This window comes from Mycteria americana, chromosome 6 (assembly GCF_035582795.1).
Source record: "Mycteria americana isolate JAX WOST 10 ecotype Jacksonville Zoo and Gardens chromosome 6, USCA_MyAme_1.0, whole genome shotgun sequence".
In the NCBI taxonomy this organism is placed as follows: domain Eukaryota; kingdom Metazoa; phylum Chordata; class Aves; order Ciconiiformes; family Ciconiidae; genus Mycteria; species Mycteria americana.
Window position 1 is genome coordinate 47,601,829 of NC_134370.1, and position 23,541 is coordinate 47,625,369.

Below are 23,541 nucleotides of genomic sequence, written 5' to 3' on the forward strand. Positions count from 1 at the left end.
CCTTCTCTTTCATGGAAATCTCTCTTCTCCACCTCTGGAAATTACGCTAGATAGAGATGCTCTCTCTGACACTACTTAAGAGAACTATAAAGTGGACCTTGGTCCAACAAGATACATTAAAAAGCATACCAAAAACCAAGCAGGTATGCAAATGTTTCAAATAAATAACAGGACTGGAGGTGGAATGCAATAGTTTTCATACCTGTTTTCTTAAATCAATGTAGTCACCTAATTGGGTCACTGCAGTAACAACCATTAATTGTAGACTACCAGAGCCTGGTCTGATATTTTCTCATCGACTCCAGCAAGAAACAGCGCCATAATCTCTTGCACAACAACAGGAGAAACACTGGCTAGTGCAAGAACGGGGAGTCCGCTTGCCTGTGTGCTTTAGAAGAATTAACACACAGTTTCATGCAGATGGTAAAAAAAAAAAAAAAAAAGCCTTTTTAATTTCTTTACCTTCAGTTTGTTATACAGCTTTGCTGCTTTTCAGGACAAAGCCCATCCCGAATGACTTTAATAATTTGTTAACTCCAGATTAAGTTAGCTCAGCCCATTCTACCTGATGTGAAAACAGAAAAAAACTTGTTGGCTTTGCAAAATGAAGCTGTTCGCTTATCCATAGCCAAGATATCCACAAGCACTAGTCCTTCCTCTGATTCCCAGTCTTCTGCTGGTAGTTGAAGCTGACCCAAGTCCTCAGACCCACTAATGGAATATAGGCAAAGATACCTACTCTCTGTGTCTACAATTGCCACAAAAAAAAGTTTCAAAATAGAAAAAAAAAATCCTCCAAAATCCATGAGTTTTACTATCCTTCAGTCAAAGTCACTTTTTATTTTAAGAGAAGAAAACGCAGCCATCAAGCCACCTCTCTGTACCGCGGCTTCAAAGAAGAACAATGGCACGGCTGAAGCTGATGCTCATGTCACCCCCGTGCAGACAGACTTTAACAAACAAAACTCTTTAACAAGCAAAACTGGCAATTGTAACGAAAAACATTTCAAAAAGTTATGAGGCAAACTCAAGGCAAATTAATTAATGAATGCTTGTATCCCTCTTTGGAGTTTCATATCTGCAAAGTTAACGGTGCAGTTCATCTATCTCCTTTCCTCCCCGGGAAAAGTCCTTATAAAGTAACTAATCACCCTGGCCAAATCAAGTACTCATGATTAGAAAATAAAATTTTGACCATGAAAGTTACCTTTGATCTCTTCCCCAAGCTCAATGAAATTGAGTGCGCAGAAACTCCCCAAACACAACACTACCGATATACTACGCGCAATCAATTCTCTTTGCAATGTACTATAAAGAAAGGCTACTGTTAATTCAAGAAAGGCTTTTCATTTCCATTTTCAGACTGAAAAATCACTGAGATATACTGGTATTAAGAAACAGTTGAGTGAAACCAAAGCATTAACAATTTTGTCAGCAAGCCATTTGCTCTACTTTTATTTTTCCTTTTTTTTGAAGCAGGTAGTATTCTATAGGCAGAAACACAAACTTCTTTTATTGCTAATACTGTTGTAACTTTATTAGCAGCATTTAGCAGATAACCCCAGACTAGTGTCATAATAAAACCCCAACTACTTAGGGGTTTTTTTGCACCATTAAAAAGTTTCCACGCTACTGTTGTTTTCATTTTACCTCAAGCACTGGTCCAGCTCCAAGAATAATCTGTTCTACGCCACTGGCAAATCCCTTCTGACTGAGAGCGGTAAGGTGATGAATCAGAAAGTTGGTGCTCTGTGTCTTTCCTGACCCGCTCTCTCCTGAAATCACGATGCACTGGTTCTTCCTCCGCTGAAGCATGGCGTGGTAAGCCACATCTGCCACAGCGTAAATATGGGGCTCCAGCTTTCCCAGCTGATGGTTATCATACATCTTGACATACTTGGGGTTATAAATAGGTAGAAATTTGAACGGATTAATAACGATGAGGATGCTGCCTACGTAGGTGTAGATTTTTTCTTGCTTGAAGCGGTTTCTGAGATTTTCCAGGAGTGTTTTCTCGTTCAAGTCTGGCAGGCTGCACAAGTCATCATAGTCCTTCTGCTGCGGCTGGGGAAGGAAGCCACGCTCCACCATCCTGCGACGCTCCTCCGTCACCCGCAGCCAGGACTGGAGGCTCCCATAGTGAATAGACCCATCCAGGTTCTTCTCCCGCAGAAGGAAGCGATAATCCTCGCCGCTGATGCGGTTCTCCAGGGCCATGCGAGGCCACAGCATCATGCGCTGGACCGGACAGTCCGTAGGGTTGAGGATCCATTCCTCCCCACCAAACTCCTTCACTTCGGCAAGGACGTAACATTTTGTTTTCTCAAGCTGAAGTTTATTAATGAGCAAATCAATCACCTCGGCGGCCGTAGAGGTTTTCCTGGCAGTGATGGGGCAGTAGATAGTCCCTTCTGCGATGCTCCCAGGGTATATGTGCAACGTGTACTCGCTATCCTCAAAGCGTCGTCTTCCTCCAACATCATTTACACTCATATTGGATCCTTTCCCATCAGTATCTGCACTGCATAGTCAGGACTGTCCTGTATGGTGTCAGGTCATCATATTAGCAATGCTAAAAAAAAAAAAAAAAAGGGCAAAACAAAAATAGGTTAGGCGTTTTATCTTAGTAGGGATCCCTGAAAAATGGTTGATGTGTACCATGAGATGCAATGGAGCAACTCAAGTGATGATACCCATCACCTTAAGAAGGCAACTGATGATTCCCAACTGACATCTGAAAAGGGAGCAGGGTTTTAACCCACCAAAGCTGTAATAAACATATTTAACACACAAACACTAGCCACCTCAGGCTCCCTTCTACTCAGACACAACTACCCATGGCACCTCAACCTTTTGCTAATTTTTCCCTGACTCTGAGGCATCAGACTCTCTGATTTTCAGTGTATTTTACAGAGAATAAAATCAGTATTTTGTGAGCAACATACCAGACAGCCTACTGAATCAATACTGGCATTCTCCTCATGTCAAAAGTTGCTACAGCCTTCTCATTTAATATTACCAAATAACTTAAGAGTTAGTGCCTCTATTTCTGTGTTTGCATACTTCATGCCAGCTTAGGGAAAGCATCATTCAGCTAACCATGACTTTGGAAAACACCCCCAACTTTCCCAACACTGACTTACCCATACACATAAATTACATATTTTCTAGATGTTATTAGAGAACTAAACCTTTTGAGATTTTGAACAGTTGCATAAAATTCTAACTTAAAAAAAACCAAAACAACTTTAAGATACCACCTTAAAGGCATACTCCAGCCAAAAGGAAATGCCTTCTTTGTCAATTCAAAGGCCTTCCTGAACACCGTTCAAAATGACTCTTGAAACACAATGATTTACCTAGTCACAAGTTTAAAAAAAAATTTAATTACTCAGTGTTCACAAGCTCCAAGTTCTCTCAGGTTGTAACTGGACATGCGACTCCTGCATGGGCACCCATCCAAGAGCACACACTCCTGACACACCTGGTGCTTTGCTCCAACACTCCTGGGATGAGGACCTTGTATCAACTGAATTCCCCTACTACAACTGGTCCGAAATCCAGACTGTGATCTGCTTCCCATGGGTGTGTGGTACACAACACCCTCCAATTTTAGGGTGTTCACACATCACCTTCCGCTGTGGACCTCGTCCTTGCCCTAGATACATTATCCCATGGTCCTGTGCCAGTGAATGGTAGATAAACTCCCTTCTCTTCCTGTCCAGGAGATTCTCAACCCATCAGGATTCAAACAGCAACACTTCTCCACCCAGCAAGTCAACTTTTTCCAAAGGTGTCCATATCTGACATCAGATATGAAGTATTACAACCAACTCACTTGCACAATCACACTTTTTATTTCCCTCGTACTGCTTAAAAACCACAGAACACAGATCTCTGGTGTAGATAATTTCTCAAACTTAATCACTACAAGGAGAAGACACCCCACCACCAGTCTCAAATGAAAGCAATTCCAGAGTTAGTAGTCCTCAGTTCTCCACCAATTGGTTCTAACAAACTCAAAACTCCCCTTGAAGATGTTAAGAGTTATTCCAATATAAAGACAAGAAGGTAACTACGAAGAAATGTAGAGGACCCTCAGAGCCAGGATCTGGGCAATAAAGTGGCAGGTGACATTTAATAAAGATAAAAGTTTATGTGATGTACATCTTAACATTATGTATCACATTGAGCTTTTCCTTAAGCACTGCCCCACAGGAGCAAGACCTCACGACTATGACGGTTCCCTGATGGTGTCAACAAAACACTCAAGAACTGTCCAAAAACATGAGGTCAAATGTCAAGTTTAGGGAGCTCTTGAGCTTCAGATGTTCAATGTCAGGAAGAGTATTCAGAGGAAGCATTTCACATGGTCGCCCTGTCCTTGCACTCCTCTCCAAGTACCCGGATCTAAGACCTTCAGTCCAAGCACAGCCACCCCATCATCTACATCCACACAAGGCTGGGATTTGCAGATTTGTTTAATCTACTACAAGCATTCCTGAGGTCCTTAAATGAAAAGCATTATTTTATGTTGTATTGTTTCTTACTCCAATATTTCATTAAGTATATTATCCCCAGCCACACGCTATTCGAAGTGAAAAAAAAATAGTATGTCACAGTGAAATACATCTGGCACAGATTCACGGCGCATTGCTTGGTAGCAGGACATATATTATATACCGGGAAGCGCTCCAGCTGCTTTCCTATAGGTTTAGTATGGGCACAGATGCAACAGGGATGATGTCAGTTAAGTGCTGAGTTGGGCTTTCTTTGTCTAGCTCTGCCACTCTAGCATCAGCCTTTCTTCAAGAAGGGGGGGGGGGGTACGGGGGGACCCACACAACACTTAAGTTAGATAATGCCTCCCCAAGATTTTACTTCAAAAGCTTACATCAAGAGGGCTGGCTATTTTTATTGAAGTTATCAGAGCATATTGAAGACTACTGACTCACAACAGAACTGCAAACAGGACTTCAAGTTGGCCAACTTGAGTAAACTGACCTTCTCTTCTACCTCCTCCCTCCTGTCAAATACTTGCAAGCTCAATAAAGCCTCTACAAAGCATCAGGCCACTCTACCCCACCTACCCAAAAGCTTTCTTCACGTCTCTATAGATGCTTATTCTGCATGGACTCGGTAGAATAACAAACATCTGTGTCTTCCGCATCCAAACAACTTGAATCCAGCAGAATCGCGAGCCAAGCATAAACCCCATGGAGATGCTAAAAGCCCCAGTAACTCTAGAAACGCAGAAGAGCCAAGTCCCCCCAAAACCACTCAAACCCCAGAAGCTTCCACTAATGACTAAGAAATTTAGCGAGGTCAGAAAGCAAAGAGGTGTTAATTTGAGCCTTATAAATCACAGGAGGTGTGCCACATGATTTACTTTTAATAATGCTAAACATGTCTCGGAGTATTATGTTAGGTCAAAGAAATATTAATGAAGATAATTGCTTGTGGTCTCCCAACCGCTGATGCACATGAGGCTGGCTCTGCTCAACAAACACACTTCTTGCAGACACTCAGTTTTCAAAGTATTTTGGAGAAAATATTGCAGTAAATATGCGTAATTAGGTAATTAGCATATGTCAGGAAGAGAGGTTCCTAATGACAACTGTTCAAGCAGGCTGTCATATTAGCTTTTACATGACTTTTTAAATTAACAATATTTTTGTGTTTGGATGCAAAAAATTAAATAGGGACATGAAAAGACCAAAACAAGAGTAAGTATTTTGCAACCCGCGAATACTCACTGTATGCACTATTTCAATTAAAGGCATTTTGCATTGCTACATGTTTACATTTAAATGAGAGCATATAAAAAATTATGCTACATCTAAGTAGGCAAGTCATTTATATAAGAAAAGAAAAGCTAATGTCTTACTGAAAGGGGATGCTTTTCTCTGTACCCGAGTAAGTGGCAGATTATAAAATGAACTGACTTTACCACCAAGCTATCGTTCAGCTGCTTCACTCATGTACTGGCTTTGGCACAGATGAAGGCAGCAGTAACAGGATGCTGAACCCACAGGAGATGGAAACCCAGGGGATACATTAGACCAGAAATAATTGCCAACTCCCGTGAACACTCTGGCCAAAATTTATGGATTATGCATGCCTGTGAAATGAAGAATTTATGACCTTTTAAGCCAATATACTGTCATCCTAGTATTTTCTAGATCCTTTTCCATTTTCTACATTTGAATGAAGATTCTTACTCAAATTGACTCTGCATGCTGATTCTGCTCAATTTTACTATCATAACATAATTCTACTTGCAATGTAAAAAGCACGATCTCCAAACAAACATGAGGTTACAAATTAAGCCTTGTGTACTCCTACATAAGAAAATAGATTATTTCCAAGAAGCTCAGAGGCCCTTATAAAGATCACAATAATAATTTTATTACCAGCAGGTTTATAGAAAAAGCATACTAAATTTATGACAGCCAGCTAGGCTTCGTGCATACACTAAGCTTGTAAATAGTGGTTTACTTCTACATTATACGCAATCTTTTACTAGTTGACCACAGTTTAATATACATAAACACTAGTAGCAAATGTGCTTTGTCAAATTAAACATATATATGACCACATATAGTAAGTGCTCTTGCATTGGGGGCTGCATTTTTTAGTAAGCGTTATTCTGTAAGGGATATCAAACAAATAAGGATGCTCCAATTACCTTCAGAAAGGTAGCTGAAATGGAGGCTTTTGGTCATGCCATTTCTTATGTTTCCATTCAGAAAGACCAATCTCAGTATTTTCATTTTCAGGGACAGCATAAGCAACACGTGGCAAAAATCCAAAATAAACTGTCCACTGGAAGCATCAGTACCCATCATAAATAATCTATGACAGCTAAAGCCTGAAATCACAGACAGAGTTTGCCAAATATTGGATGATTTGGAAAAAACAGAGATTAGTGTCAGCATTGAGGCTGCTAAAGGGGCAATTCTGGAAGCAAAGTTCACTTGGTTTTATCATAACGTCCCATAACCCAAACGAGGGACTACAAAAACAGTGAAACTTTCTCCCCGATCCCAGTCCTCAGGCAACTGTAACAGGCTCAGTTGCTCAACACAGCCTGGATTTATCCATTCACCGGTACATCAAAACACATACTACATGGGGCATAAACTCCTGAAATAGATAAACTTAAAAAATATGATAAAGAAATGGCCACTTTAAACATACTTCACTGCTTAATCCGAATATATCAGCACAAAAGCTCTCTGAATTTCTCTCCTGCAGCAGCGAATAGTGTCATGCTGCTGGTACCCAAAATAACACCCCCACAACATCAAAATTTATGCTAAACTGGCATATCTGTGACAGCTGATGCTGGAAAAGCTACCACATCCTAGACAGGCAGAAAAGCCCATGGAGATGCTCAACACCTTGGTTATTATTACACAGTTTTACATTTCAGTTCATTTGATCATCTATATAATGCTTAACCCTCTCCTTTTTATCATATTCCTCTTCCGTGCTCTACCATGTTTTTCTCTTCCCACTGTTTGCTGATGGGAAAGAAACGTCATTATTGTTACTTAATCATCTACGTTGGTCCGTCTCAAAGAACCTCATGGTGCAAGTGTAGGAGGTGGTGTTGCCTAAAATGCAGATTTATGGACCCAGGTATTGGTGCGGGGAGGACAAGAAGTGCAAAGGGGACTGTTTTGCAGTAAAATTGCATGCAAAATCTCTATAAAATGAGTTTCGCCCAAAATAATGAAACCTCTGATGCAGGAAAAGTGAGATTTGTAAGTGTTACAGTGATCATAGAATGGTTTGAGTTGGAAGGGACCTTTAAAGGTCATCTAGTCCAATCCTCCTGCAATGACCAGGGACATCTTCAACTAGATTTGTAATCGCAATTCAAATGTACTCCTTCAAAAGGAGTACTCCTTTTGAGGAGTACTCCAAATGTACTCCTTCACAAGCTTGGAGGGGGGAGGTGGGGGTGGTGGTGGAATCATCAACACTCCAAGATTCTCCATATACAGGAGAAAGGTCTTTTGGATAAATTTCACAGAATCACATAGGTTGGAAAAGACCTTTAAGATCGAGTCCAACCATAAACCTAACGCTACCAAGTCCACCACTACACCATGTCCCTAAGTACCTCATCCAAACGTCTTTTAAATACCTCCAGGGATGGTGACTCAACCACTTCCCTGGGCAGCCTGTTCCAATGCTTGACAACACTTTCAGTGAAGAAAAATTTCCTAATATCCAGTCTAAACCTCCCCTGGCTCAACTTGAGGCCATCTCCTCTCGTCCTATCACTTGTTACCTGGGAGAAGAGACTGACCCCCACCTCTCTACAACCTCCTTTCAGGTAGTTGTAGAGAGCAATAAGGTCTCCCCTCAGCCTCCTTTTCTCCAGGCTAAACAACCCTAGTTCCCTCAGCCGCTCCTCATAAGACTTCTGCTCCAGACCCTTCACCAGCTTCGTTGCCCTTCTCTGGACATGCTCCAGCACTTCAATGTCTCTCTTGTAGTGAGGGGCCCAAAACTGAACACAGTATTCGAGGTGCGGCCTCACCAGTGCCAAGTACAGGGGCACGATCGCTTCCCTACTCCTGCTGGCCACACTATTCCTGATACAAGCCAGGATGCTGTTGGCCTTCTTGGCCACCTGGGCACACTGCTGGCTCATATTCAGGCGGCTGTCAACCAACACCCCCAGGTCCTTCTCTGCCAGGCAGCTTTCCAGCCACTCTTCCCCAAGCCTGTAGCGTTGCATGGGGTTGTTGTGGTCCAAGTGCAGGACCTGACACTTAGCCTTGTTGAACCTCATACAATTGACCTCGGCCCATCGATCCAGCCTGTCCAGGTCCCTCTGCAGATCCTTCCAACCCTCAAGCAGATCAACACTCCCACACAACTTGGTGTCATCTGCAAACTTACTGAGGGTGCACTCGATCCCTTCGTCCAAATCATTGGTAAAGATATTAAACAGAACTGGCCCCAACACAGAGCCCTGGGGAACACCGCTTGTGACCGGCCGCCAACTGGAGTAAGCTCCATTCACCACCGCTCTTTGGGCCTGGCCATCCAGCCAGTTCTTTACCCAGCAAAGGGTACACCTGTCCAAGCCATGAGCAGCCAGTTTCTCCAGCAGAATGCTGTGGGAAACCATGTCAAAGGCTTTACTGAAGTCTAGATAGACAACGTCCACAGCCTTTCCCTCATTCCTCATTTCAGAGTAGTTTATTTGGACTGAAGCACCTAAGCAGGATGCCAATGCAGTGAGACAACCTAAATTAGAACAGAAAACAAAAGCAGGAGTGGAGACATGCGTGCAGATGCCCAGCAGCAACAGAAGTCCCTGCTGGACCTGGCGCGATGGTATGCCGATTCACAACCGAAAAGCAACCCCTGCAGGCACCAAACCACCCATCTCCTGCGACAGCGAGAACAAGCATGTGATGGCAGGAGCATCACAACTACACCTTTTACCGCTTCAGTGGTTTTTTTCCCCTCCCCTCTTAAATTTTTTCCATTTGGTCCTAATTCTGTCATCAAGAATTCTCCCTTGCTAAATTCACTTCATCTTGCCCAGGAGTTCAAAACTAATGTGGGTGAACCTAAAAATCTGGTGTCCCTTTACTTCCTGCAAACCCAAATGATTTTGTACATAAACCCTCTTGACATCCCCAATCCAAGGTCAGATTCATAAACTGGTTTTTGGCTGTTACTGTCAAGAGTCATAATAAAAGGAGAAACCACCCTTGGCCGGCAGTAAGTACTACCGTGCTTCTGGTAGGGGAGAATATTTCTGCAAGTGGGGGTGATCCCACACTGTCATGACTGTACAGTCAGAGATGTCTACTCAGCCTCCAAGGAGGATTCCCAGAATATAAAAGAAGAAGTTGTGAATACAGAGCTCAAACTATGTAAGTCATTCCCAAAGATGTACAGTTGCCCACACTAAGTGTAACCCAAAATAAGTTGTGTTTTCTAAGTTGTTCCTAAGCTCAGCAGCTTCTCCCATGGCTTGAAAAACTGAGAAAAGTCATAGCAGGCTCATTTTTACTGTGTTTTTCATTTTTTATTCAGCACTTTAAGCAACTTTATCAGCTTCTTGTCTATTCATCTCTATACTAGAGGATGAGACTTCCACTTGAGCTTCTCACTTGGAAGCTTTTCCATGACTGTAGCACAGGTACTGCTGTGCACTAGAGGTCTTTTTTCTTCTCTTTCGGAGATGGACCCTATTTACCCATACTTTAATCTGACATTTCTTGCTATCTATGTGGCTCACGGATACATAGAGCACCTCAGTAGATGATAGTCCCTCTGAGAGCCTGGAATTACCACATGTTTTGAGGTTCTGATATTCCCCTGCGGTCCAACAACCACTCAGTGGTTCCTCTCCTTCTAGCAGTTGGAAGATGGGCAAGGATGCTGCTACACACCCATCACACTCTTGCTGATGCATCTCATGTGGACATCTGTCATCTTCTACCAGACCTTTTATCTGAGACAAAACAAAAAAGTGGGAAGAAAAAAAAAAACCCACACCCTAAAAACATTACAGGAAAGACTGTTGCAAAACAAACTACTCGTAGAAGCCGTTGCAAACAGTTCTGATAAATGAGGAACTGAATTAGGATGTGAATAACAACATGATCACTTACTCTTCCCCTAAAGGTCAAAGCACCTTCGGTACAGGGAATGAATCAGCGTCTGAGGAATTAATCAGGGCTATGCAGTGAACATCTGTGGGATTCCTGCCTTACTGGCTGGAGATGCTACCGTAGGCATGGACGAGGGCAAAAAAAATTGAAAGTAAAAAAAAAAAAGGACTACAGGAAGGCTTAGTGAGGTCTTGTGATTGAAGCAAATGAATGGGAGAAGTGATTTCCATTTTCGCTTCCATCAGCCTTTCTGCGTGATGCTGGGAGGCCAAAAAAATGGTGCAAACAAAATCTTGCCCTGGACCGTTCTTCCTTCTTGAGCTCCCACTTGAGTTATTGCATATTAATTTCTGGAAGCGCTATCGTTCTCCCTAAACGTGCACCCTAAACATAAAGAGTGGCATTGGTGTTAAAGTATTAAAATAATCAGCTTTTTTCATGGTACTTGCTGAACAGCCAGCACTTGAAAGTTAATTCTCGCTGTGTTCTGGAGCTTCATCGATGAAACTGCATCAGCGTAAGCAAGGGTACAAGAAATGCTGGGTACTTAGCAAAAACGATTCATCATTAAAAGCTTTGTTCTGACAAAGGAGGACCGGTAACAAAGCCCGTGTTGGGCACCATGCCTTCCAGCTGCTCCCTTGGCTTTTTTTGCCAGAAACAAAAAACAAACAAACAAACAAAAAATCAAAGGAAATTGCTGAATCCTCTCTCAGGCTGCAAGGGTGGCACTTGTTTAACTTAAACTTGCTGTTCTTGTATTCCCTAAATGGCTAATGAGAACTGTAAACTGAATGGCAAGGACTAACAAAAAGCCAGAAACTAAGAAAGTGCTTTGTGTATCGCAAGTGTTTGGAGACTTCCAGGGGTGCGAACCATTGTTACAGACTGTTTTGCTTCTTCTAATGACTAATTAAGTAGTCACAGGCCAGAGGCATGACAACCCTGTTCCAAATACCAAGATAAATTTGTCATTTATAAAAGTGGCAAAATTACATTTACAGCATCTTAAAGTTTTACCAGATTAACTCCAGGCCCAAACATTGTCGTCTGACAGAGCATCCCTCACCAATACAGCAAATCTGTTCACGTGAACAGCCAAAATATCTGATTTTCCAGCTTTGCTGGTTGGATTTGCTCCTTACAGGTGTACACAGAGCAGTTCAGCCTCTGGAAAGCCAACTGGAAACAAATCTGGAGTTGATATCCCGAAAGCATAGATCACTGTCAAATACCACATTAATGCAAGTGCAGAGAAGAGCCAGCTAGCAGGGAGATGGTTGTATAAACCGTAAATGGACACAAGATCATCCTATTATCTCACGAAGTACATGCCTAGCTATTTATATTTTTGTTTGCAGCCAAAAATTTCACATACAGAGCCTGAAAAAAAACCAGTGTTTACAATAAAAGTCTTTTTGAACCTGTTAAAAATTAAGGATATGAAGTGTTAGAGCAGAGAGACACTGCCAAGGACTACAGGAGTTCACACTGAGGAGCATCTCGCCAGCCCCAAAATAGATGCAGAAAATACCTTTTTCAGAGCCCAGGAATTACACCACTGTTAAGGACAAGATGCTTCTCTCCTAGAAGGGCTCAAGAGCTTCAGAGAACAAAACCCAGGGAAATAAAGGCATCCTTCCCCTCCTAATCCAGCCCTGCAGGCACCAGTGGGAAGAGAAACCCGACTACTGCCCTGCCGAAAAGGATGCGTGTTGAAGGATGCAGCGCGGTGCCTCCAGTACCGCTTACAGCTTCAGCAAGCATCACACTTGAAATAATAGCTGAGCAAGAAGATACTTGCCTTTCCAGAAGCAGTAAGTATTACACAAATACATTGCACTAGCACCTAAACGCCACCATATCGCTGCATTAGAAAATTTCAAGAGATAAGGGAAATAAATGGCAGCTTATAAAAAAAAATTACATTTCTATATGCTATCATCAAGAAATAATTTCTCACATTGCAATTTCATTGTAATATAGGAGTATTTTGAATATTGCTATATCAATATATAGATATATATCAATTGATATATATCGATATACTGATATATACCAATCTATCAGTATATTGATCCTTTTGAAAGGATCTTCTGGGGTTACAGAACCATGTCGTTCAGCAGATCCTCAGCATGGAGCTCCCCTTCCTCGGGAAACTCAACCCACTTCCAGCACAAGCCAAGAAAAACCAATGCTTCTTAGCCTTGCTTAACATGGAGCCCACGCACGCATCAAAATAAACATTAAACCACTTTGGAAGTTACAATACCTGTGCTGTATTTCCCTAAAAAAAAAAAAAAAATAGGGACATTTTACATAAATGAATGTCACATTATTTTTGAATACTGGCTCAAATAATATCTTGATAATTTCAGATGTTTTTCCTGTAGTCTTAAGAGCTTTGAAGTTTTCTGGAAGAAGTTAACACAGTTTAGGTGCAAAGTCAAATTTAAGTGCAATAGTGCTAGAAGACGATATAATAATGTCGTTACTGATGTTCTCTTTCCTCATTTTATGGAGGATTATGGACAGCAATCAATAGGGAAAAAGGGATGATTTCAAAGCCTTCCCTCAGAAAACTCTTTTTGGCAAACAATCCGTTTCAAATAAAAATTTCCAGTGTTCCCAATGCAATTTTATTACATTTCACAAAAATTATTACCTGCCTGTTCCCAGTGACACACCAACACAAAAACCTGAGCTTTCTCTTCTGCCAAAAAGACGTTTCCAACTTTCCTACTGATAGGATATATACTCCTCAAGATTAAAATGAACAATAAAAAGCAACTTTGGCTGGCCAGAAGCCAAATACCAGTTTTTAACATTTTAGGTAAAGCATACCTTTTAACGAACTAGAGTTTAAATAGCTAATTCTCTGATTTTTCTGCTCAGTCTCGTATTCTTTAAGCAACACTACAATTCAGCTTTCCTCAAGCATCTGCATAGGAATAAAGTTATTTTTGGAAGTCCATATTCTTACAGTACCATGTGCACCTACCCCCGCAGCTGCTGTCACCTGCTAGCCATGGTTTCTTCTGCTATAATTCTTATTCCTGAAACACAGTCACCAAGGCTTCCACACAAGCCCATCCCTGTTCTTTTAAAATCCTCCTTAAATGAAGGAGACCCTCAAATAACTGCAAAACGTGTGCAAGTTTTGTCCTCCAGTTTGCCGCTTCTGCTTGCACCTCCTTCCCATTTTCCATCTGCAGATGAAATCATTTCCCCAAAGAGAATCATCTTTTCTGCAATAAATGAAAGTCAGCCCTCAGCAGCAATAACTGCAGCCTTGTCAGAAAAAAAAAAAAAAAACAGCTGCTCATGACTAGATTTAGGTTCGTATTAAGAGATGATGCATGTGTTACCCGTCTCCTCTCAAAGTTCAGCATCCGAAACAGCTTAGTGCATCACTTAACCTATATATTTTAGAAATTTGATCTCTATAGCCGGACCATACAGGTAGCTTCCACTCCTTTAAACTGAGCACTTAAAAATCCTACAAAATTAGTGTTTCTTTTCAGTGCAGAACTATGCAAAATCTTGTAGCACCAACCTGAAAGCATCCTTCTGCTCCCCGGTCCATGCAGGTGCCAGGTACCTGATCTCGTTATCCACAGACCACAAGCCAATGTATAGCTGGTAGTATCCTATACATTCTCTATATAGCTTAGCTAGCACAAAGAATAGATCTTAAAGCATTCAGAAATGTGTCATCAAACAAAGGGAAAGGAATATTAAACCTGTACTGCCAGATCTGCTCAGTTACCTTAAGAAAACCCCAAAAAGCCCCCAAAAAACCAAACACCAAACAGGATGAATCATATTTTAAACAAGTCTTCCAGCAACCAGTTTATAAAAAAAAAATAAGTATTTTTCCTCTAAAGGCCACATTTATAAAAACATTCATCCCACACATTATCATAATTTACAAGCAAGGGCATGTTGCATTTAAACTAACCACAAAACAACATATTCAATCTCAAAATTAAGCTGTCAGGTAAGTGCCACAACGCAAGAGTGGCTTTTGAGCTCGAAGACGACTTTTCTGAATGCATCAGGACATGAAACCAAAAACAAAAGCCTTCTTACAATCCAAGAAGTACTGAAAAATCCCTTGAATTATAGATGACAGCTTCACTAAAAATAGTTATTGTCAGCCACCTGAAAACACAAGCTTTGTAGTTCTTTGAAAAGATTAATATCGAAAAGAGAAGAAAAATAAAAGGGGGAGCTAGCCAAGTATTTAATAATGCATGTCAAAATATTTTAAGGCTGATATTTCACCAATTAATATTGATATTCTAAAACTGAAGGGACAGCTTGTTTGAAATACCACCAGTATTATATATTATATACTCCACCACTGTTAGCACAGTTAGTACTTTTAGCATGAATCTCTGCACTGCAGCTTGTCTTTTTGTCCACTTAGCCCTAACAGGGGCAAAGCTTCCTACGCAAATCTTATTTTTTTCTGAAATTTCTATCTTGCTTCTGAATTCTGTAGCTGCAGCTCTCAAGACACAGAGCTGCAGTCAACAGCTACTTTAATTGTTCATGATATACCTGAAATAAACTGTGGATTTCATGTGAAGGACTGAGACAACTCAACGCTATCCTGGCATCACTCTCAACATTTTTAATAGGGAAGGCAGGAACTGGACAGACTATGGAGACAAGATTATTTTGGGGAATTAGAAATCCTTTTAATAAACAGAGGCACAGTATGGCAACGTGGAGAAAGTTCCCACCTCCACTGCTCGTCTAGGAGCAAAAATACAGGAGGAAGTCAAGCTGCATTTTGGAAAATGGATGAGAGACACTAATTAACTAACTAGGTTGCTATCCTCTGCAAGATGGGAGGTACTGTTACCAAGACCCACTTTTTATTTGCCCAATTAAAAAAGCATTGGAATATCATAGAAGAGACCACTTTATTTAAAAAAAAAAAAAAATTAGCAGCAAAAGGAGAAATTCCTACATGTTCATGGCGTTTGTTTTCACAGGCAAAGTGCTAGGGATGGCCCACAAGAGATCAGTGCTAGCATCCAAACACAACACGTATAAGAGACAAATGCTTGAGCAAGCAAGGAGTGGACCTTTTAATGGGTCTGTGGGAACTACAAGCCCTGGTCAAGCTAAATTCAGCTTCTCCTTAAGTTTATCAAGTTATTGCTTTTCTTGATGGAGCAGATATGCTGACTGAAGTCTGCAGAAATTCAGCAATGTTCGGTGACCAGTACCAGGGAATCAATGCATCCATTAGGGATGCCATAATTCACCTTTTTAAAATGAAACAAGCAGTAAATGAATAAGGAACTACAGCAGATGCTGTGACACAGCACACTGCCATAATAAACATAAATTTTAGGGTGCCTCTGATATCCTCTGGGTTATTTAAAGCTGGTTCAAACACCTTTTGCTAATTGTACATTACCGATAAGGATTAGGAAGACAGCATCCTGATTTCCAAAGCTGCCAAGCAGGTAACTCCATATGGCCATCCAACATGAAGCAGGACAAGCAGCACCTACAGACAAGGATTAAGATGACACTGGGGGACAGACATACAGGGACTTTGCATTTCATTTGAATCTTCCCAGCTTTGGGCAAAAGCTAGAACAACATAGCAGAATTTCATTCTTGCACTTGGGTAACTGCTTCCACCTTAACCAGCCAAGCTAGAGCTCAACACAAAATAGGGTAGCAGAGGAATGTAGCTGTTGAGCAAATAAAATTCAAAAGCGCATTCTGAAAAATAATTTTTTTTTTAAATCACTACATTAGTCCAATAAGGTAAGAATTAAGCCAATCGAGGTAACAGCCTGAATCTCATTATATTCCCTGAAAAAAAACATCTTGTCTGGAGGCTGGAGATCTGGTTTCTTTGGAGATCAAAGACCAAAATACAAATATTCACAAGACTGGCAGTGGAATGATTTCATTGCTTCAGTGGGCACAAATTAAAACCAAGCATACTCAATTCAAACTAGCACAATGTATTTGCTTTTTCTTTTCCATTCAGTGTCTTGAACTTCCACATGTCTTCCGATGTCTTTAGAAGGACTATTTTTTCATCCAGAATAGGAGGTGGGGGGTGAGCTTCCCACTTGTTTTCCATTGGCAGGCATGATTTTTCATTAGGATAGAGCACGGCTATGAAAAAGAAATTCTGACCTGGTCCATCCTCAAAAAGATTAAAACAAATAGAAAACAAACGGTCCTCGAGCACACAGCTCAGGCAGTCTGCACCGACAGAGGTCAAGCATCCTCAGATGCTTTAAGAAATTAGATGACAGAGATTGCAGGAGCAAAGTATTAAACATCTCAAAGATAATTCTACATCCTGAGTAGAAGCTCTTTTAAGTCAGGTCTGCAGAACTGCTTCTTCAACATCTGTTTGTGCCTTTACCGCAGGGCATCTCACAAAGCAGCTCCGGTGATGGCGTTTGTCCTAATTGCAGTCAGCGGACAATCACACTTATCCTGAAATGGGGTGCCAAATGCAATATGAGAAAAAATCTCTCTTCCACTTCATATTCATTTTCTTTGAAACCTGCTATAAATCTAAAGCCTCCCCTAGGATATTTTGGGTTTGAACATTTCTAAGGTGATTCTTCTAATTATTCAAGGACTATTTGGTTCAGTTGCAGGGTTATTCCCAGAGAAAGTCATCAGGCCCTCTCACCTTTTACTTTCCACCACGTGCCCGATCTGTCTCTCCCAGTTTTTCTTGTCCATGTTCAAGGCAAAGCAGAGGTGCCTCTTCCCCACAAAACATACAGTGATCTCTGTATCTCAGTACAGAAAACCAATTCCACCTGATACAGGAGATGAAATACAGACATCCCTCCAAAAACTGCAGTACACATGGGTTTTAAGCCTTTTCCTTTGTAAAGGATATTAGCAGTATATTTTACATACTTTCTTTGCTAGTATAAAGATGCCATCAGCAACAGAAAAAGACAATTCTACATTAACAAATCTGCAGTGATGAACTGATTATAAACATAATCCTTAAGTTTCTTGAAGCTTTTTTTAATTATTATGATGACTTCTAAATTAGAGAGCAACCAAATAGCTTCCATAAGCTTGAAATTATTTCTAGACCTTGTTTTCTATCTCCAAATGTCCTAGGAGAAGGGCTTGCAAGCAAGCCCTTGTAACATTCACCTGTTTCTGTAGGGGACCTTTCATTTGATCCAACCCTTATAAACAAATTATTTCCACAAGCAGACCACAGTTTCCAAAATGTTGTCCCAACTCTTATTATATCAGGTATATTGAACATCAGTGTATAGTGATGAGAAACATGAGCACACAGTAGGCTTTACTAAGACCACGAGTCCACCCAAAACCGAGCAAGGATGACTGTGCATCTCTCCATCGCAGCATACCTCCCCAACCTCACAACCTGCAGCAGACACAGAGCAGGACCTTATTTAAGACAAAACACAACACCAGCCTGGCATCCCTGCCCTTGGAAGGGGACAGGACACAGCCAAGGTCAGCCATGTGTCATCTGAAGAAACTGAAATGCAATGCTGATTATAGTCGAACAGGCTCAGATAACACAGCTGGTTTAATTGCTACCTTTTATTTACATGAAGAACAACTGAGATGGGAACTACAGGCACTCCACGATATCCAGATCTAAATGGTTTTCCACAAGCACATCATCACCTAGAAAATATATTGCATTTACCCTGATACTAGAACCTGATTTACGAGAATCAAATATCAATCATAACAGAGAAACCATACTTTTTGCCACTTTAAAATATGATGTAAGATCACAAACCTCTCCCTAAAGTCACCAGACCTCAATACAAAAACACCTTCCAAGATCCTACCTAAAAAAGTTACACCATTTACTTCTCAATTTATTAAATTTTTTATTCATATTCGGCCACATTGCAAATATTTCAGCTGAAATACTTTCAGTCTTGTGCATGCATCTTTTCTTTTTCGTACTCAAAGGATTTATTTCAAAATGCTCAGCTGCCCAACTAAATCAACACACCTAGAAGTTTCACGAGAATCGTTTTATTTAAAGCAGAAGTTAGGTGAGGAGGACAGTAAACCATTTAGCCAAATGCTTTCAGATTACTACGAATTATTCAGCTGGCACAAGGCCAGGACAACGCTCCACATCAGAAAGAGGTCGGATAAATCCCATAACGTATATTTAAAAAGACAAGTCAACAAAACTAGTTCAATTTTCTCGCTGGAGGCAAAGCAAGGTCATTATGAAACAGGGAGGAAGGATGAAGAGGGGATCCAGCGATAAAATAAAATAATAAAAAAAAAAAAATCAGAAGATTTAACCTATTGGTTTTTGCAATTACTTGCACTCCATTTCACCGGCAGAATTAGAAATGTTAGGACAGCAGCGCTGGCCACAACAGGCAGCTGCCCGGAGCCATAACATACAACAAGCCATCCTCTTTACCGTCACCCTGCAGCGATAACGGGTCTGTCCCAAAGCAGATGCTGCCTCTCAGCTCTCATCAGGCACACGAAGACACAGTGCTTGCTCGATGCACTAAGGACTCCCAAGATTAGCTGCTGGCATGAACACAGTTGGAAGAAGGTGCAAGTGTGTTACTCCTGCAAATTTAAAAATACGCTAAGGAAAATTAAACATTTTTAAAGGAAAAGCACTAAAAAGGAAATTAAGAGACACATTGATCTCACACAGAAAGGCTTTTAGGACTCATCTTAGTTGATCGGATGAATGCCAAGTTATTGCTACGTGCATTGTTCAGAGAAAGCCAAAATAGATCTCCTTATTTCTTTAGCATCACTGACATTTACACACTGTCTGTATTTTTTTTTTTTGAGAGAGATAAGTTGATATTAAAAATTCTTCTTTCTGTTCATAATGGTCCCGTCCTCATGTTCCACCCCATAAAAATGCTGTCCCTGATATACCGAGTCCACCTATATTGCATGCATGGGACTTTCAGACCACGACTTGGATCAGACACCTGAGATTTAGCTGACTTTTCAGGACAGAAAACTTGTTTCCTATCTTATCCTATCTGTCCATCCTCAGCCCAAAAGTCAACAGCTCAAGTTTATTATCCTTATCCATACCTTGGCTGCAGGCAGAAAGTAACCTAAAGTTTCCTGGACATTTAAGAGAATCGATGTTTTTTAAACTGTTAGTATTTGGGGTCTGACAGACACATAGGAACCCAGTTGTTGTATTCTTGGTTGTCCACATTGACTTTACATTTGAGCCTCATGGATTTTCCACTTTCCTTGAGCCTTTCCAATCACGTCTGCGGTGAAACGCATCATCAATTTGACTTAAACAAGCATCCTTAACCCTAGCCTTTAAAGAATGATCAGGTTTGAAAGACAATTTTTAAAAGAATGAGTGCTTTTTGTAAACATGTTTTTTTTAAACATGTTTCTCTGAAACAGGGGTTTGGGGATTTTTTTTTTTTTTTTTTTTTTTTAATGAAGAGTGAAACGCAAGACCTACTCCACATAAGCTGCTGTTTTGGGATTCCACCCCTCATCAAAAGTCACCCCAGGCTCTCAGGTTTTCATGAAGAAGGCACTTCCTGGATCTCCATCTTCCAAACCGCTACCACTAAAGGGATTCCCCGATTTTATCATCTAACCTGCTCACATCCCTCCTTGGAAGTCTCCCTTATCACCTTTATCCCTGTATCACTTAGATCCCAGATGCAGTCCTGAAATCAACTGGGTAGAGGCTTCAGCTTCAATAACCTAAAATACAATATGGATTTGATGGAATAAAGTCGCTCCCAGTGATTATATACCAATCTCTTTTTAATTGCTCAATTTATTTTCTAATGCCAATTATTAGCAGCCATATTTTCATAACATTTCAAGATTTCTTCTCTACTAAGCCCATGAGTTCATAATTTATATTAAAAGGACAGTAATTTCTACAAAAGAGGTAAAAATAAGTCTGCTATGGGAAAATAAGCATTCTCTCTGCACTATTTTGTCAATTTAAATTTTAACTGAGCAAATACCAACTTCTCTAAACAAACAAACAAAAAAACATACTGGCATTCTGGTTTGAATTCTGTCAGGCTCCATTCATCATTAAAAAAAAATCAAATTTTAATTAAAAGACCCAAACCCTAAGGAAATGTGCACAAGGAAGAGGAAATTTCCCAGCCTAAGTTACAAATAATCCAACTGAGTATTTTTTTCCTCCAAACTTCAGTCACATCTTTAGTCTAAGGACAATCTGTTCATCTCTAACACAAACCACTTTAAACAAACTACTATATTTGTTTAAAGAAAGAAAGTGTCAACATATTTAGTACCATCCAGATGCTGTTAAATTTGTCAACTTCAGTATATTGCTCCAGTGATTTAGGTAAATCTCAGCAGCAGTTCATAATTGCAGCTGAGTTTATTCTTCAGGCACCCATCACGATTTGTTAGATAGGAAAAAAATCATATCCTTCCCAAAAGAGACTGGGCTTTCTCCGAGTACATAATTCAGTTTTGTAATTTACATTTACAATTATCCATGGCAATTTAAGCAGGGAAGATCCTGCTTTGCCCTGATCATGTAAATGCACTGCAATACTTACAGTTACTGCATGAACTCCTACCTTCCCCAATAACTAATGTTACAGAAATAATGGTTTAGAAGTTGTTCTTCAAAGAAACACCTCGTAGGCAGGCTGGGGGGTAAAAAAAAAATAAAAAATAAAAAAAAATCCAATAAACACTTCCAAAGTGACTGCATGATCTCCTTGTCCTCATGTCCAAGGTGTCATCGTTCCTGGCTCCTCTAAAAGACACCAGGAGATGGTATGTTTCAGAAAACACAAGTTATCTCAGACCTTCTCTGAGAACGCATATGCCTACCTCTGTTACCTGAAAAAACAGAGTACATATTGGCATCATATGGTAAAATAAAATATATAAGCATAATTATCCCTCCAAAATGTCTTAGAGAACATACGGTATGGAAACGAAACTGCCCTAAATCTATTAACTTGGCTATGTGATGAGATCAACAGAAGGGAGCGTGAAAAAAAGGTTTAAAAATATATTCAGTGTAGGATCACACAACTAAAGCACATTCATCATCCAGATAATGTAATGACACTAGGAAATGAGCTAAGTAAATCCAAGACTGAAGTTTCATTTTCTGAAGGGCATCTGTTTGGCTTGTATCACCCTGAACCTCATTATTTAGCCATGCTGGTTTTCATCTCAGATGCAAAAGATGCAAGAACATAAATCAAAAAGGCTTCTTTGATGAGCAGCCATGGAAAACACACTTCTAATTTGGTTTTATAAATAAATAATCTGGATCCCAGCAGGCCCTTGCCACAGCTCTCCATGCGAGTATGCAACGGATGACATCTTGTTTCAGGTTGACCCTTACTAGTTTGCCAGGTTTGGGGGGTTTTTTTGGGTGAAAGAGTGTCAATCTTCACTAAGGAAATTTAAACCAGCTCATTTTTCACTGAAGCAGATGAGAAGCACTGGATCAAGCCAACTAAATCAAGGGGAACAGCACGTTCCTGCAGAGGAGGTAACATCCTCTACTATGCTCCTTCCCTGGGATCATCTAGCCATTGCTTTCTGTGATTGGAAATGAGGAAAGCCAAAATTGAGGTGGGCTTACAACGGAGCCAGTCAACTAGTCAACTGAAAACATTTCTAGGGATGGCAAGTATTTTTTACATTTCATGTGGCAACAGTAGAAACAACTGGCCAAAACCCTGGCTGAACATGTCCACGGTGGGACTCTGACTTTGGATCAAGCAGGTAGAAAAGGGGTTGACTCCCTCCAAATGAGTCAAGTGGAGGCCCATCACACCAACCACCAGAAATCCTGTTAGGTTGAGAGGCCTACAAAGCAACTGATACAGAGATTTGGGGAAATTCCCAAAGGAAAGCATGCATCAGCTTGTATGTCTTTTCCATGACTAAGGACTCTGGTCACCAGTTCAGTTTTAAGGTGGACAACACAGGCAGAAGATTACTAGACCAAGACCAACCAGAAGATGTTAGTAAGTTTTAGTCCCATGAGTTCTGCTGGCAAACATCCGCAGGAGCATAAATGAGAGGAAAACCAAGCAAAACCCGGGCACACAGAAGCTTTCAAAATTAATATATAGATATTTTATGCTCTGTTCAAATTGAATTTTGAATTACCTCCACCAAAATTACCTAAGTTGATGACTACTTTGAATATCATGCAACTTGACTCCAACATGCTGATCTGATTACTGATTTTGTCAAACCGCAGAGTCTGCTACATCACACTCCAATCTGTTTCGGTACCGCCTTACCTCCCTGAGGTTTTGCAGGTCCCTTTGCTCTGCACCACAACCAGAGCAAACTGAAGCACCATTATACGCCAATGCATAGAACAATTAAATCAGATTAATATCAAAGCCACCAAATGGTGGCACTAGGGCATTTAAAATATGAATTAGGAGAAATATAAAGCGGAGAAGGTTAGCTAATAAGTTTACATCAAAATATGATGAAGTAAGAATAGTTTACTTAATCTCCCATAATATGATGAAGAACTTCAAAGTTTTTTTCAGATTCATCTTGAGCACGGCCATTTCACGGGCTGGCTTGCTATGCTTTGCAAGAGTTAACAAGGGGGTGCTCTCCAAGGGGTGTCCTGGTGGTTATTTTGCAAAGGATTCCCCCGTAGCATAAAGCTGCGACAAGAATTTTGCATAAGGACAGGAAGAAACCTCCTCTGTCTGCAATGCCTGCCATCTCTATCCTAGTGCTACCTCCCTCATCAGCTGCAGGATCACCTCTGCAAGCAATTTTCTCTCCCACTTTCCCCCAAAAAAAGCCAAAAAATCCATGTCACAACCACCAGCACTCTGGAGAGTCATGGAGATACTTT

At 40.7% G+C, this 23,541-nt stretch overlaps 1 protein-coding gene across 8 annotated transcripts in view; it reads right to left on the reverse strand.

Moving 5' to 3' along the window:
- MYO9A (myosin IXA) overlaps positions 1 to 23,541 on the reverse strand; it is a 191,042-nt gene that overhangs the window by 153,755 nt on the left and 13,746 nt on the right. For 7 of the 8 annotated variants that reach the window (XM_075505565.1, XM_075505564.1, XM_075505563.1 and 4 more), the window contains exons 2-3: positions 16,090 to 16,182; positions 1,651 to 2,572 (exon numbers count right to left, since the gene is read on the reverse strand). In XM_075505565.1, coding sequence (XP_075361680.1) covers positions 1,651 to 2,493 — 843 coding nt within the window. In that variant the 5' untranslated portion in view covers positions 2,494 to 2,572; positions 16,090 to 16,182. The remainder of the gene's footprint in view (positions 1 to 1,650; positions 2,573 to 16,089; positions 16,183 to 23,541) is intronic. The other variant, XM_075505562.1, reaches the window with a different exon arrangement.